The 14977-nt window shown below is 33.9% G+C and overlaps 2 protein-coding genes across 6 annotated transcripts; both read left to right on the top strand.

Annotated features, from left to right (window-relative positions):
* The first annotated feature begins 47 nt into the window (after positions 1 to 47).
* Positions 48 to 5421, top strand: LOC102601912 (F-box protein CPR30-like). Of its 5 annotated transcripts, XM_006364624.2 has the most exons (4): positions 3648 to 3854; positions 4156 to 4748; positions 4836 to 4900; positions 4975 to 5421. In XM_006364624.2, exons 1-4 carry the CDS (start codon positions 3801 to 3803, stop codon positions 4986 to 4988), a joined length of 726 nt encoding a protein of 241 aa, XP_006364686.1. In that variant the 5' UTR covers positions 3648 to 3800; the 3' UTR covers positions 4989 to 5421. The 5 variants fall into 5 exon arrangements, with proteins under 5 accessions (XP_015159529.1, XP_006364683.1, XP_006364682.1 ...); XM_015304043.1 differs by lacking the exons at positions 3648 to 3854; positions 4836 to 4900 and adding an exon at positions 48 to 242; XM_006364621.2 differs by lacking the exons at positions 3648 to 3854; positions 4156 to 4748; positions 4836 to 4900 and adding exons at positions 50 to 242; positions 524 to 1708 and having other exon boundaries at positions 5354 to 5421.
* A 5121-nt stretch (positions 5422 to 10542) lies between these two features.
* Positions 10543 to 14556, top strand: LOC102601012 (ribosome biogenesis protein NSA2 homolog). Its single transcript, XM_006364619.2, has 9 exons — positions 10543 to 10638; positions 10779 to 10898; positions 11013 to 11080; positions 12817 to 12925; positions 13033 to 13101; positions 13594 to 13651; positions 13814 to 14049; positions 14134 to 14185; positions 14279 to 14556. Exons 1-9 carry the CDS (start codon positions 10636 to 10638, stop codon positions 14344 to 14346), a joined length of 783 nt encoding a protein of 260 aa, XP_006364681.1. The 5' UTR covers positions 10543 to 10635; the 3' UTR covers positions 14347 to 14556.
* Positions 14557 to 14977: the final 421 nt, after the last annotated feature.

The following is a 14977-nucleotide window of genomic DNA, read 5'->3' as shown; positions in this document are numbered from 1 at the left end:
TATACCCCTAGTATACCAATAGTAGGTTTTCTTAACATGTATTTAATCCCCAAAACGCAAACCCGTAGTCGCAACCCAAACCTCTTTTCTCCTCCACCACAACCTTAAACCACCGTCTTCCGCCGTCGTCGTCGCCGCTGCTTCTGCCAGAACTGCGCTAAATCGTTGAGGCGGCATTCTCAGCTAATATGAAAGCTTCTCGACGCAAAAATATTGACAAGGGGGAACAACAACCCAAAAAGGTACCTTTTTAACATAATTTCATCTAATAAATTTGATACAATATCCTGTAGAATTGCAAATTTAAGATTTGATTTGCTCAATTAGTTTGAGTGAAGTGGATTAATTAGCTGGAGGATGGATTCCGTGTTTAGAATTGTAAATTTCAGCACAATTTTTGATTTTGTTGTTAGAGTTGAGTGGATTAATTTGCTGAAAGCTATATAACTGTTTGATTTATGTGTGTTAATTTGAACTGTTTCCCTATTTCCTTTGTGTTGATTGATGAATGATTATATTGCAGAAGATGAAAATATCAGTGCAACAGAGAAAAAGAAGTAGTGGTACAGAGGAGGAAGGGAACTATCCAAATATTGACTACTTCAATAAGCTATCTGATGATGTTATAACCTCTCTTTTTCTGAGATGCACCCTCAAGTCATTATCCATGTTAAGGTGTACATCCAAGTTGTGGAATAACTTTATTATTAGTTCTTCGTTCCTTCATTTACACCTGACACAATCAACACAAAATGGCCCTAAACTTCTTTTTTTGGAAAGAATAAGTCTTCACCCGGCAAAATCGTCCACGTTACGGTTTATTTCAATTGACATGGATGGAAGCAGGGAGGAGTTATACACTGTCACTGTCCCTGATGACCAACTCGCATGTGCCAGAATGCAAGTACGCTTTGGGTTGGTTTGCCTTTCAACAGATTGTCGTCTTTATTTGTGCAATCCTGCCCAGCAACAATTGTGTGAATTGCCGGAATATTCACTTTCTGCTACCCCTGGATACTGGCATTTTGGGTTTGCATATCTTCACTCAAGGAAGGAATACAAAGTGGTGCATTTTTTCTATACCTTTCCTTCAATGACTGAAAGGTGGTGTCATCGTGGCAAGCTTCGGGTTTCACATCTAAAATGTGAGGTTCTTACCATAAATAAGGTCGGTGGCATTTCTTTTAATAGATGGAAAGAAATTGCAGACCGGCCTCCTTGTCATCCGAGATCTGTAGGACAGTTAGTAAATGAATGTATGTATTGGTGGACTTATTGTGTTCCTCGCGCCCGTGTTAATCAAATTCTTTCATTTGATTTTGAAACTGAAAAATTCCTTGCTATATCTCCTCCTCCATCACCTTTTGAAGGTGATGTGGGCTTGTTTGTGATGGATTTGAAAGGGATGCTTTGCGTGCCAGACGCTGCTCGCTTCCACAGGAGTTCAATTTTAGACCTGTGGATACTCAAGGATAAAATAAGTTGCACTTGGGTAAAGGAGTATAGCATCCGTTTGATCGACTTTGGGTTTAAGAAGATTACGAATGTCTTCATGACATGCAATGAAGAAATAATATTCCATCATTTGGGTAAAGTGGTCTTCTATGACCTAAAAAGAAAATCCTTCAGAGAAGTGGAAGCACTTTCACATCGGTTCTTTCCTTATGGAGTTTACTCGAAAAGCTTGTTTTCTTTAGGAACCATATAGGTCGGTCCTTCCTAAAGTTCTCCACGGAAGACACTGCCACCATCCAATCAAACCTCCACTTTACCTGCCAAATCTTGATACTCAATCAAGGACCTCCATTTTCAAGTTTGTTAGCTTCAGCTGGCATTTTCTTTTCGTAATTTAGTTTCTTATTTTCTGTTATATTATTTTTTTTAGTACAGTGCTGAGCATAACAGGTAGTATAGAGCTCATGAATCAAATACTTGAATTGCACCATGATTATTGCTAGTATTCTCCCTAAGCTTGTCCTCTCATTTATTGATAGCAGCCATCTGCAGAACCAGAGCTGAAACCAAGGAGCAAACCTTATTCGATGAAGTTTGTAGATTCATATTTCAAGTATTATTGTGAATTTGGATTGTTCAAAATATAGTCTGATCATAGAGACTTTAATCCGTGTTTTCCATCTTTGAAGAAATTAATTATAGAGTCATTGTAAGCAACAAGATTTGGAGTACATCTGAGTCGTTTCTGCATAATGACTCCAACAATGTCTTAGTGAAAAAGGTTGGAAAAGGATGCTCTTATGTCTAAGTAACAACTTTTTAATATGCATGTCTAATGAAGAATTTTCATATTACCTTTAGGCGAAATGGTCTGATGAACCCTTATTTTGAACCCTCCTACTCAATACTTTATCAACTAAATCCTTAAACTCGTTAAAATACTATATTTTAAACCTTTTTCTCATCATATCACTGTGTGTCTCATCCAACCTCTTATACATGTAATTTCATATCATTTTTCAATGACACGTAAGAAATTAAATATTAAGAAAATTAAAAAAAATCAAATATTTAACTTTTGTAAATTTTGAATTTTTTTAAATAGTCATGTTTTTCAATCCTCATATATGCTCACAATTTGAGCACCAAATTCATGCCAAATAGATGAAATTCTTCTTTATTTGACTTGAAATTTCAACTACAAGTTCACTAACGCAAATCCAACGAGCCTCAATCACAAATTTGAATTAATTTCCCAATTCATAAGACTCATTTGTCGTTCTTCAAGCTTTCTCAAGCTTATCAATGGAGTTTTCAACTTTTTCAATAGTCACTATCACCCTTTACGTTAATGCATATCATACCTTCTCTTTGAATCTAACTAACATAAACAATGGTTTGACGGGGTGTTGATTTGTTGCAAAGAGGAGAGTGGGTTGAAGAACAAAAAGAGAGTGTATGAAGGGAGATTTCGAAGGGAAAAAAATAATGGTGTGGTGGGTGATTTTGTTGAAGAAGAGAAGAAAGTTTTGGGTTTTGGATGGGAAGAGTCTTGGAGAAGAAGAGAAATTGGGGTGGGTGAGAGAGGGTTAATGAAGAAATAAGTTTTTTTAATAAAAAAAATAGTGTATTTACGCGCTTGGAAGCAAAGTTTATTCACACATTTTTCCAACTCAACAATATTTATGCCACGTAGATTTGGTCAATGGTCAAATGGGTTTCAAATATTGTGTTTTAAGAAGTTAAGGGTTCAATTGATGAAGTATAGAGTAAAATGATTCAGAATACAAACTCATACAAGTATAAGAGTCTATCAAATCATTTCGCCTTACTTTTATTTCACATAGTTACTTGGTACCTCTGGTATCAAATCATTTCGCCTTACTTTTATTTCACATAGTTACTTGGTACCTCTTGTTGGCGGGAGTTGACAGATATATCGTGAAAGCTAGCCCGAACGCCACTAGAGTCATCAATATGGGCTAGTTTTGTTGGGTTGGTTTGGCTTAACCCATGATTGGGTTACAATTTTGGGAGCCCATTTAAAAAAAAAGGTTTTTAAACCCGATCCGGGGTTTCCTCAATATGAATTGGGTCAGCTCGTGGCCTAAAAGATAAATAATTAAAAAATAAAAATAGCATATATACCAATAGTTGGTTTTCTTTGGATTATATTAGATTTAAACCCCAAAAAACACAAAGAACAGAAAATTCAATTTTTCCGCTGCCCGTAATCTCAACCCAAACCTCTTTTCTCCTCCACCACCTTCAACCACCGTCTTCCGCCGTCGCCGCTGCTTCAGCCAGAACTGCGCTAAAGTGTTGAGGCGGCATTCTCAGCAAATATGAAAGCTACTCGACGCAAAAATATTCACAAGTGGGAACAACAACCCAAAAAGGTACCTTTTTACCATAATTTCATCTGATAAATTTGATACAATATCCTATAGAATTGCAAATTTAAGATTAGATTTGCTCAATTTTGAATTTTTAGTTTGAGTGAAGTGGATTAATTAGCTGGAGGATGGATTCCGTGGTCAGAATTGTAAATTTCAGCACAATTTTTGATTTTTTGTTAGAGTTGAGTGGATTAATTTGCTGAAAGTTGTATAACTGTTTGATTTATGTGTGTTAATTTCTTTATAATTTGAACTGTTTCCCTATTTCCTTTGTGTTGATTGATGAATGATTATTTTGCAGAAGATGAAAATATCAGTGCAACAGAGAAAAAGAAGTAGTAGTAGTACAGAGGAGGAGGAGGAGGAAGGGAATTATCCAAATATTGACTACTTCAATAAGCTATCTGATGATGTTATAACCTCTGTTTTTCTGAGATGTCCCCTCAAGTCATTATCCATGTTAAGGTGTACATCCAAGTTGTGGAATAACTTTATAATTAGTCCTTCCTTTCTTCATTCTCACCTCACACAATCAACACAAAATTCCCCCAAACTTGTTTTTTTGGAAGACAAATGTCTTCACCGGTCAAAAAAGTCTTGGTTACGGTTTGTTTCAGTTGACATGGATGGAAGCAAGGAGGAGTTACACACTGTTACTGTCCCTGATACCCAACTCGTATGTTCTGCAATGGAAGTATGTTTCGGGTTGGTTTGCCTTTCAACAGATTGTCGTCTTTATTTGTTCAATCCTGCCTTGCAACAATTGTGTGAATTGCCAGAATATTCACTTTCTGCTACCCCTGGATATAGACATTTTGGGGTTGGATATCTTCACTCAAGGAAGGAATACAAAGTGGTGCATTTTTTCTATACTGTTCCTTCAATGACTAAAAGGTATTGTAATCTTGGCATCCTTCAGGTTTCACATCTAAAATGCGAGGTTCTTACCATAAACAAGTTTGGTGGCGTTTCTTTTAATAGATGGAAAGAAATTGCAGACCGGTCTCCTTGTCTTCCGAGATCTCAAGGACTCTTAGTAAATGAATGTATGTATGTATTGGTGCACTTATTTTCTTCCTTGTCCCCGTACTAATCCAGTTCTTTCATTTGATTTTGAAAGTGAAAAGTTCCTAGCTATATCTCCTCCATCACCTTTTGAAGATTATGTGGGATTGTCTCTGATGGATTTGAAAGGGATGCTTTGCTTGCCAGACGGTGGCTGCCTCCTCAAGAGTTCAATTCTAGACCTGTGGATACTCAAGGATAAAATAAGTTGCAGTTGGGTAAAGGAGTATAGCATCCGTTTCATTGACTTTGGGTTTAACAATATTACGTCTGGCTGCAAGACATTCAATGAAGAAATAATATTCCAACATTTGGATAAAGTGGTCTTCTATGACCTAAAAAAGAAAACCTTCAGAGAAGTGGAAGCACTTTCACCTTCGTACAATCGTTATGGAATTTACTCCAAAAGCTTGTTTTCTTTAGGAACCATATAGGTCCTATTGCTTGTTTCCGAAATGGAATATTTTGAAATAAAGAAGACAACTCTTATCTCTTGTCTCTATTTTTCTTGTCTATTACTTATTTGAGACAATTATGTGAATTATGAGGTATTATAGATTTGAAATTATAGTGAGTATTTAGTCATGAATATCAAATATTATTTAGTTTATTCCAAAAAAATTAAGTTGGAATTAATGTTAGCCACACAAATTTTAATCATTCATTTTAAATTACAAGTTCTATAAGTCTTCCTCTGTGCCGAACGAAGGGAGCATCTTTTTTTTCATGGTAAACGAGTTTCTTGGAGTGTGAAACATTTTTACAAGTAGTATGATGAGCAAATGAGCTTCTTGGATAAATTTAGAGGTGGATGTAGAGTATGGTAACATGTTCATATGAATTCACTATTGCCGATGCAAACATAAATTATTTGTAAAAATTTACTTCATTTTCAACAGATAATAAATATGAATTTATAACTTATAAAACATAATAGATTTCAATATTGCAAAATCTTAGAAGCTCGAACCCGTAAAACATTAATTCTTAAATCGTCTAATCATGGATCGATGGAATGTTTCTGCATATGTCATGGATTGAGATTGTCGATGTTTGTCTAATGCAAAATGCAGATTCATTACTGAGAACAAGATACTCATATAAAATAATATTGAAGAGATGGAGTCAGAAATTATATATTTAAGAATATGTATTATTTTTTATAAATGAGTTGAATGTTATTTGTTTAACCTAGCGACTGTATCATGAACAATCTCAACATTTGTTACTATCAAATACAATCAGTCGAGTTTTTTCCCCGGTGCATTAATTTATATAATAAAGAATATATGAATTATTGTGTATAAAGTGAAATAATAATTGAACAAATGTGTCTAGCTTTATACGAAACACAAATCACAACATCAAAATATTATTTCTTTCTATTAAAAAGAAGAAGATAAAACGCATTGTATTGATTTTCGCTTTGAGTTTAAAGTTACAAAAATATATAAGCACAAATCTTTAATGTAAAATGTTTGCCAATTAGTTTTTTCGCCCTTCAAAAGTGTATTATATGTTAGATAAAATAAGAAATATATACATAATATTTGTATAGTAACAAATTTCAAGTAAATTAAAATTAATAAACGTATTTGTTAGATGCAAGAATATATTATTAAAATTGTAATATTGAAAATTTAAAAACTTGAAAAATATTTAAGAATTTCAGATAAATTAAAATTAATATGTGTGTACAAGTGTAAGTGTGACTTCTCTCAAAATGAAACCAAAAAATATAATGAAGTTGCCGATCAAACCCAAAACTATAAGGATGAAATGAAGACCCTTAGCATAAATTCTTCTTTAATCCCTCATTGAATTTTTGGTTCCACCACTACACATACACATGCCTAATGTACAAGTACACACAACACAAAATTACTCCCAGAGAGTAAAAATGAATTTTTTTTAATCACCTAGTTGAATTCCTGGCTTCATACCTAATATACAAATGTTCGAGTCAATTTTTGCGCAACTTGACTAATTACACGAAATACTAGCAATAGGTATCAGGTAATTAAAAGATTCTCCTGCTATACAAGATGGTTATGGTGTTACGATGTGAGTGCATTTTCTGATTATTTGGGCGATATACAAGTGAGATTGAAAAAGAAGTGGCTTGACCATTCGATGAAGTAGTGTTCTTGTGAATTTGGACGTGATAATTGTTCAAAATATAGTTCTGATCATAAGACTTTAATCCTTGTGAGGAATATTTTCACATCTTTCCATCTTCAACATATTTGAAGAAATTAATTTTAGAGTAGTTGTAAGAAACAAGGTTTGGAGTACAACTGGGTCTTCTCTACATAATGACTCCAACAATGCCTTAGTGAAGAGGTTGGAAAAGGATACTCTTATGTCAAGTAATAACTTTTTGATATGCATGTCTAATGAAGAATTTTCATAATACTTTTATTTCACATAGTTACTTGCAGGGTATTTTGAGGCCAAAAGGTAAAGAATGGTTTGTACCAATTTCAATACTTTAAGGGGTCGTTTGGTAAAGTGAAAAATAATACATGCATTAATCTTGTGTATTACTAGTATATTGTTTGGTATTTTTTTCCAACCTATAAATAACTAATGTTTGTATTAAGGTGTGTATTGCTAAAGTCAAATACTCCTTAAAAAGTAATTGGTATTTAGGAGGAGTCAACATTTTTATTATAAAAACCCTTGTTAAATTTATAAAATTATTGATAACATAAATTAAAAAATGATAATAGAATTTTATTTAATATTTTAAAACTTTAAATTAAATTACTTAAAATTTACTATCTACCATTAAGATTTCGAAAACAAAAATCAAGGTATTGTATTGTAACCAATGGTCTTGCAATTCTTCCACCTCTCTTCGGCTATAAATAAAGAGATTTTCAGAATAAATGTAGGTCTTTCTTGAAAACATGTAAAGGCAGGTTGGAACACAAACTTATCTGAAAAATGAACACAAACACTTAACTAGAACGATTAATCTTGCTCTTTCTATAAAACAAGTACAATTAACACATCTTGTTCATGTACAATTCACCACCTACTCAGGTAAAGTTGTATCACTTAACTAGAATGATTAAGCTTTAGGAGTACTATTCAGACCACTTGTTCATCTACAATTCATACCACCTACTCAGGTAAAGCTATATCTAGGTACACAAATTGAAATCAACATCAAACACGAGCAATTACTAACATCTCGTCACTATTATTATTGAAGGTCCACAGTTGAATGAGATCTTTAGGCCTAAAAATGTTCTGCCTAGCAAAGTTCCTCCAACCACGTGTGAGAGCACTCTATTAGTGACCCCGTCATTTCCACCCTGAAGATGGGTAGTAAAAGTCATCCAATGTGTCCGACAGGCTACGTCATGTACCACCAATAACATCGTATGATCGGTCCCCGTGGCGTCATCCAACTTATGCATTAGTATTGTGTATTACTAGAGATGACATGGCTCAACTGCAGCTTACAAAGGATATATATATATATACACCCCTAGATTGGAAGATATGAATGTCGGGGGATTAGGGTAGAAAGTTAGTAGGTAATTGAGCACTGTCTAGTTCCCTTTATTAGTTTTATTTGTATTACTCTCTTGCTATCTTATTCTTCGATCTCGGTATTACATGTTGTTTCCTTTGCTTCAATTATCGTATTAGTTGTCGTTGCTACTATTATCTTCTTCAGATTCTTAGCTACAATATTTGCTTTACATACTTGATCTTTTTTTTTTATATGCTTTACTTGAGACGAGGGTTTATCAAAAACAAACTCTCCATCTTCACAAAGTAGAGGTAAGGCCGCGAACACACCACCCTCCCTAAACCTCATGACTTGTGGGATTATACTAGATTTGTTGTTGTTGTTGCAATATATATGGGATATTGTGAGCATTGAACCTTTTTACTCTTTCCTTTATTAAAACAAGAAGTTTATATTGCCTCACAAAAGAGTAATGGAGCCTCTACAACATCACAACATTCATTCAATGCTTATTTACTGCATCTTCTTGGACACTGGAGCCATGGTCTCTAGCTTAGATACACTGTTTAATCCAACACTTTAGCGGAATTAGTGGGACAGTACTTGGCCATACGCCTCTCCTGGCCAAGTACTCAAATAAATATGACTTCTAATTCTACTGTTTATTTAGATAGTTAATTAGATTTTAGTTTAGTGTAGGGTAAAATAGTAATTTAACTTTGCATTTTAAAGTTTCATGTTGCACGTTTATTCTATATTACTAAATAAAATTTCTTGAGTTTTTAAAAAAATAAAAAAGAAGAAGAAAGCAGAACATTTTAAAAAATATATTTTGAGGTTAGTAGATCTTGATAGCTTGATGATACAATCGTGATATATATAATACCTTAATTTAAATACGAATACATACCTAAATATGTATCTATATATAAAGATTTGCATATAATTAAAATATTTATCTCATAAAAATTAGTAATTAAATAAAAAATTAAAATTAAACAAATACAACCTTCAACCCAACGTCGTTATAAATCATATGAACTTTTCATCGACTAAAATACATATATTTTTTTTAAAAAATTAAATAAATTAAACAAAAGGGAAATATTTATATAATTGTAATTATTTTGAAGCAAACTTCCTTACAATCTTAATCACATAAATAACATTGTAAGTAAAATCATTCTTATGTCTTGAGCATCAACAAAATAACTCATGATAATTCTTTGACTCATGAGAGGTTCAATAAATTTTGAAAAAGATATTCAAAAGCATATATCTGCATCACATGAGAAACTGTTAAGAAAAATAAAAAAATTTAGACTACTTCACATTAGCTTCACATTTTGGAACTTTACATACTACTGTACTTATTAAGCAAAAAATAAAAAAAAAGCACTTATCGTATCACCAAAAATTTCTCCCTCGAGTACTCGAGGTTCTGAAATTTATCCTCTTAGGATAAATAGATTTACTTCAGCAAAATAGTTGTACCTCAAATTCCACTTATCTTCAAACTCACTCAACTATAATAAATCACACAAAAAAAATTTGAAGTGTAAGAAGAAGAAGAGTAGAATATTAGAATTTTTTGTGGTTGAAAAATTAGAGGAAATCCCTCTATTTATAGTGGATAGTATGAACATGTGCTTATTATGACTTATTTGAAAAGTCACGATCCTTCGAAAAAGTAACAATCTGTTGGAATAATCACAACTCATCTGGAAAGTCATAATCCTTTGAAAAGTCACAACTTATCGAAAAATTCACATCCTTTTGGTAAAGTTACCATTTATCAGTAAAGTCACAATCCTTTGGAAAAGTCACGACTCATCAAAACAATCACAATTTTTCGAAAAAGTCCCAACCTTTCAAAAGAACATATGCTATTAAAATAGATATAGATGAGTTTTAAGTAGGGGTATTATAGGAATTTAACATTCAAATTAGGAAGTATATATACAGAAGATGGATAGATATAAAATTGAATTGAACCGAACCAACACACCCTTAATTTTGGGTACGTTTTTGTTGTAACATGGATTTTCATGTATTTATATAAAAAAACACTTAATTCAAAAGGTGCTTTCACCGACCCGGTTCTAATATTTATGGCCCAACCCGCACTCACCGACCCGTACCCATTTATATGTTCAAAAACCCTTTAAGTAAAAAAGAAATTAGGGTTTTTCTCATTCTCTCAATCTCTTTCTCTGTCCTACCGTAGCCATGGTTAGTTCTCTAAGCCGTACAACAAATTCAACTTCATCAATCTTATGATTTTGCAAGTTTTTACGATTAGCTTAAGCATTATTATATACTGATGTTTTTTAAATGATTTTTTTTGTGATGTGAAAATTGGCGAACAACAGCCTCAGGGAGATTACATAGAGTTGCACAGGAAGAGATTTGGGCGTCGCCCTGATCACTTCGAGCGTAAACGTAAGAAGGATGCTCGTGAAGTTCACAAGCGATCCCAAATTGCCCAAAAGGTTCGTTCTTTTTCGAAATAACTCAACATCTTTTCATTTTTCTGTTTCAGTTTTCTTATATGCTGTATTACATGAAATTTGAGCTGAGGTTTTGTTTTTTTGTGCTCAAAACAGGCTTTGGGTATCAAGGGTAAGATGTTTGCTAAGAAGCGGTATGCTGAGAAGGCCCAAATGAAGAAAACGTGAGTTTTTAATTGTGTAATTACTATTTTAGGCATGTTGGTTTGGACCTTTTACAAAGTTGTTCACTTTGATTTTTATTATGTTTGTGATCTTGTTGTCCAATGATAGTTGTGAATGGCACAGTCAAATGGTGCTGAATGAATATTGATCATTTATAGTGCTGGCCTCGTCTAGTTAGTTTTAGTTAGGGGTTTGGGGTTTGGTTATTGTTTTATCTACATACTTGTCTGATATATTAAATTGATTATCGAGTCTATAGGAACACCAAATTTTTAAAGCATATGCTCATGCTACTCCATTAAGTAAATTGACTATTCCATAATCTTCAATTTGGATAATCAGAATTAGTTTTGAAGCCCAAATTGAATAGGAAGCATTGTCCATCATTGGTGGCATAGTTCCTCTTTTGTAATATTTCTGATATTTTGATACGGGTCTTGAGAATAATTAATGCTCCTAGGATTGGTTGTTATTCAGAATTTCAGATTATGGCTGCTTGTTGGGTACTGAAAATATTGGGGCCTACGGAATTATTCTGTATCATTCGTTTAGTATTTGCTTTTGAGTTGGAAACAGAACCAACTCGTCTTTACGTTACCAGCTTACTTGGTGTTTGTTTGGATCAGTAAAAAAAGTTTCCCACATCTGAAACTTGCATTGTTGATTCAATTTTAGAGAGTGATGTCTAGTCCATAGCTAAAAATGATATATTTCATGAGTTCTATGATTTTTCTTAGAATATCTTTTTCTTCTAGCTATTTGCGGTTGCTATTCTCTATTAAGGTGCCAGAAGATGGTGGTAGTACGCGCACACTTTTGGTTTAGAACTTTAGATTTTATCTATATTGAACTAGGGTGTGTGTGTGGGTGTGGAAGTGTGACTAGTGGTTGGATATGTATTGGTGGAACCTTAACTCAGGAGCAGACAATTGCATGTCTGTTGACCTGTGTGATTAAAGTTACTGAAGGATAGTCTGAAGGATCTACACATATTCATCATTTTCTAAGATCAAGTGGATTCTGCTAATCTGTTGTGGATTGCTTTAGTAAATCACACAACTGAGCATTTTCTTATACCTTGAGATCTCAACCTACATGCTCTTTAGCGTGGGATTTTGAGTCTTGCTTCTCTTTGGAATGATGGCCTGATGGGTGATGAAGTAAATCATTGGTTCACATCCAGCTAACTTATACATCGGCTGAAGTACAATTTATTCCACCTTTAGGTAGTTTTAGACAAGTTGAATCCCTTTACTACTACTAATTGTTTCCACTTAAAGGTTATTTAAGTGTTAAACATAGTTTCTCTAGTATTTTGCAGTTGTCCATTGAAATAATTTGACTTTTATCTTCTAATGAGGTTAGCTTCGATGTCACTTAGATTCTGGTAGGTGTAATTGTTAGACAATTAATTCAGAGAACTGTATGATCTAGATAGATTTACGCTGTATAGTAAAAAAAGAAGATAAGAATTAGGAAGTTTCAGTTTTACAGCGAAGTCACATCTTCATCTGACTATTGTTGTCGGAATCTATGGTCGATGCTATATATGGCGGGTCAAATTTTCTAAACTACTCATAGAATACTTGGTGCATTTATTTGGTCCTTATGGATGAGGCATGTGATGAACTGATGATTCTTTAGTCACCAAAATTTTGCCCGTTCTTAAGTGATTTCTTTTTGAAATTTCCGATATTCTATCCAATTCACATTTTACTTTGTTTGCCTGGAATAGATTGGCTATGCATGAAGAGTCATCATCCCGGCGCAAGGTTGATGATGATGTGCATGAGGGAGCTGTCCCTGCATATCTGATGGATCGTGAGACTACCACAAGAGCTAAGGCATGTTGAGTTTGATGCAGTGTTGAACTTGTCGTTTGTTGTTCAATTGGTGGTACAATGACCATAGACTGATTATTCTGTTTTTAAATTTTATACCTTCTATGTAGATTCTTAGCAACACAATAAAGCAAAAGAGGAAAGAGAAAGCTGGAAAATGGGAGGTGCCTCTACCTAAGGTAAGTTCATCCCTTCATTAATGAAATATTTTACCTTGTCCAAACAAAAAGAAGGTAAAATTTGAATAACATGGTAGTTTTTGTCCGTGCACTACTTGTTTCAATACTATCTCTTTCTGCCTGTCTGCTGGTTCTTCACTCTTGTTCGGTGTGCACATAATTCTTGCTAAATATGTTTGTGTGTGATTGAAGGGTCTGTTGTTTACTTCTGTTTCTGAAATATTGACATCACTCCCGTGTCTCTCTGTTTGACTGGTCACAATTAGAGATACTTCACACTTCAGTTTGTGCTCTTAAGATTGAACTCGTGGATCTAGGGATGATTGTTATTTGTTGTCTTAGATAGGTACAGAGGTTTCTCTGTAAATAGATGACCCACAAAGGGTTGCCATTCCAATATCATATGAGCATCACTGTTCCTTTTGTGTAAATGTCTATGATCTCTTTTCGTTTACGGAAATTGCTTTCTAATAAAGATACTTCACCTTACAGGTTAGGCCTGTGGCTGAGGATGAGATGTTCAGAGTGATAAGATCTGGCAAAAGGAAGAGTAAGTATCTTCAATTACCTAATTTCGTTTTCTGTTGGTTAGCCTATATCTACAAGTTCTTAATTTCAGCTCCTTATGCTTGTCCTTTGTTGTATTGTTTGTTGCCTTTGGGGTCGTTAAGAGTGATTTTTTTGACCATTTTGATTTGTCTTATCTTTGCAGCCAAGCAGTGGAAGAGAATGGTTACAAAAGCAACCTTTGTCGGAGCAGGGTTTACCAGGAAACCTCCAAAGTATGAGCGGTTCATCCGCCCATCTGGCTTACGGTTTACTAAAGCCCACGTGACACACCCTGAACTTAAATGTACGTTCAATCTTGAGATCATTGGGGTGAAGAAGAATCCTAATGGTCCAATGTATACTTCTCTAGGTGTTATAACCAAGGGAACCATCATTGAGGTAATCTTTCTGTTTCAAGACTGCACCCAAGTTTATCTAATTTAGCTAGCTTGCATTCACTAATCGTCTTGCTATAAAATCCAGGTTAATGTCAGTGAACTTGGTCTTGTCACTCCTGCTGGGAAAGTTGTATGGGGTAAGATATGCTTTACTTAGACGTTACACTTCTGGGATTCTTTTGTCTTTCAAATTCTGATCATTCTTTTTTTTGTGGATGGTTGAATGCCAGGTAAATATGCTCAAGTGACGAATAATCCTGAAAATGATGGTTGCATCAATGGAGTTCTCCTAGTGTAATACTTTTTAACAGAGAAGAAACTGCACCTTTTTTTGTTTGAATAGAGTGCATAACTATATGTATCTCTTCGGTATTGCTCGACTCTGGTTGCGACAGAGTTGTAGAACAGGAGAGGTGAAATGAAGTAGTTATTTGTTGGTACTTGCAACTGTACCGATGATATTAGTCTTTGTTTTATTGTTATGCTGTTGGCTTCCATGTTTATTGAATTCCTTGAGGTGGAACGTAGCATGTAGATTCATTTACCAGGAAAAATCAAATCAGCATTAAGTTTTCATCAAAAATGTCCCAAAACCTTTTTATTGCTATCATCAGTAAATCCTAAGTTGATCAACAATTTTAACTTTTAAGCATGTAGTATATCATATTTTGTAATCGTAGCAATTCAAGGCTATTGCAAAAGTCAAGGTTTACCAATTTCGTATTTATATTGTTTGTACTTGTTTAACCACACCCAATCAAGAAAACAAATAAATATATCGTGGCTCAAAAGTCAGTTTTCTGCTGGCAAGCTTTAGAAAGAAAACATATTACCTACCGCAAAGTATTTATGTAACATCAATTAGACAAATAAAAATAAATGAAAACGTACTTATGTAACATAATTGGACAAATAAAAGTGAACGAAGG

Source organism: Solanum tuberosum, unplaced genomic scaffold (assembly GCF_000226075.1).
Source record: "Solanum tuberosum cultivar DM 1-3 516 R44 unplaced genomic scaffold, SolTub_3.0 scf00496, whole genome shotgun sequence".
NCBI lineage: Eukaryota > Viridiplantae > Streptophyta > Magnoliopsida > Solanales > Solanaceae > Solanum > Solanum tuberosum.
Note: the sequence above shows the minus strand (reverse complement) of the source record. Positions and strands in the feature narration are given on the sequence as shown.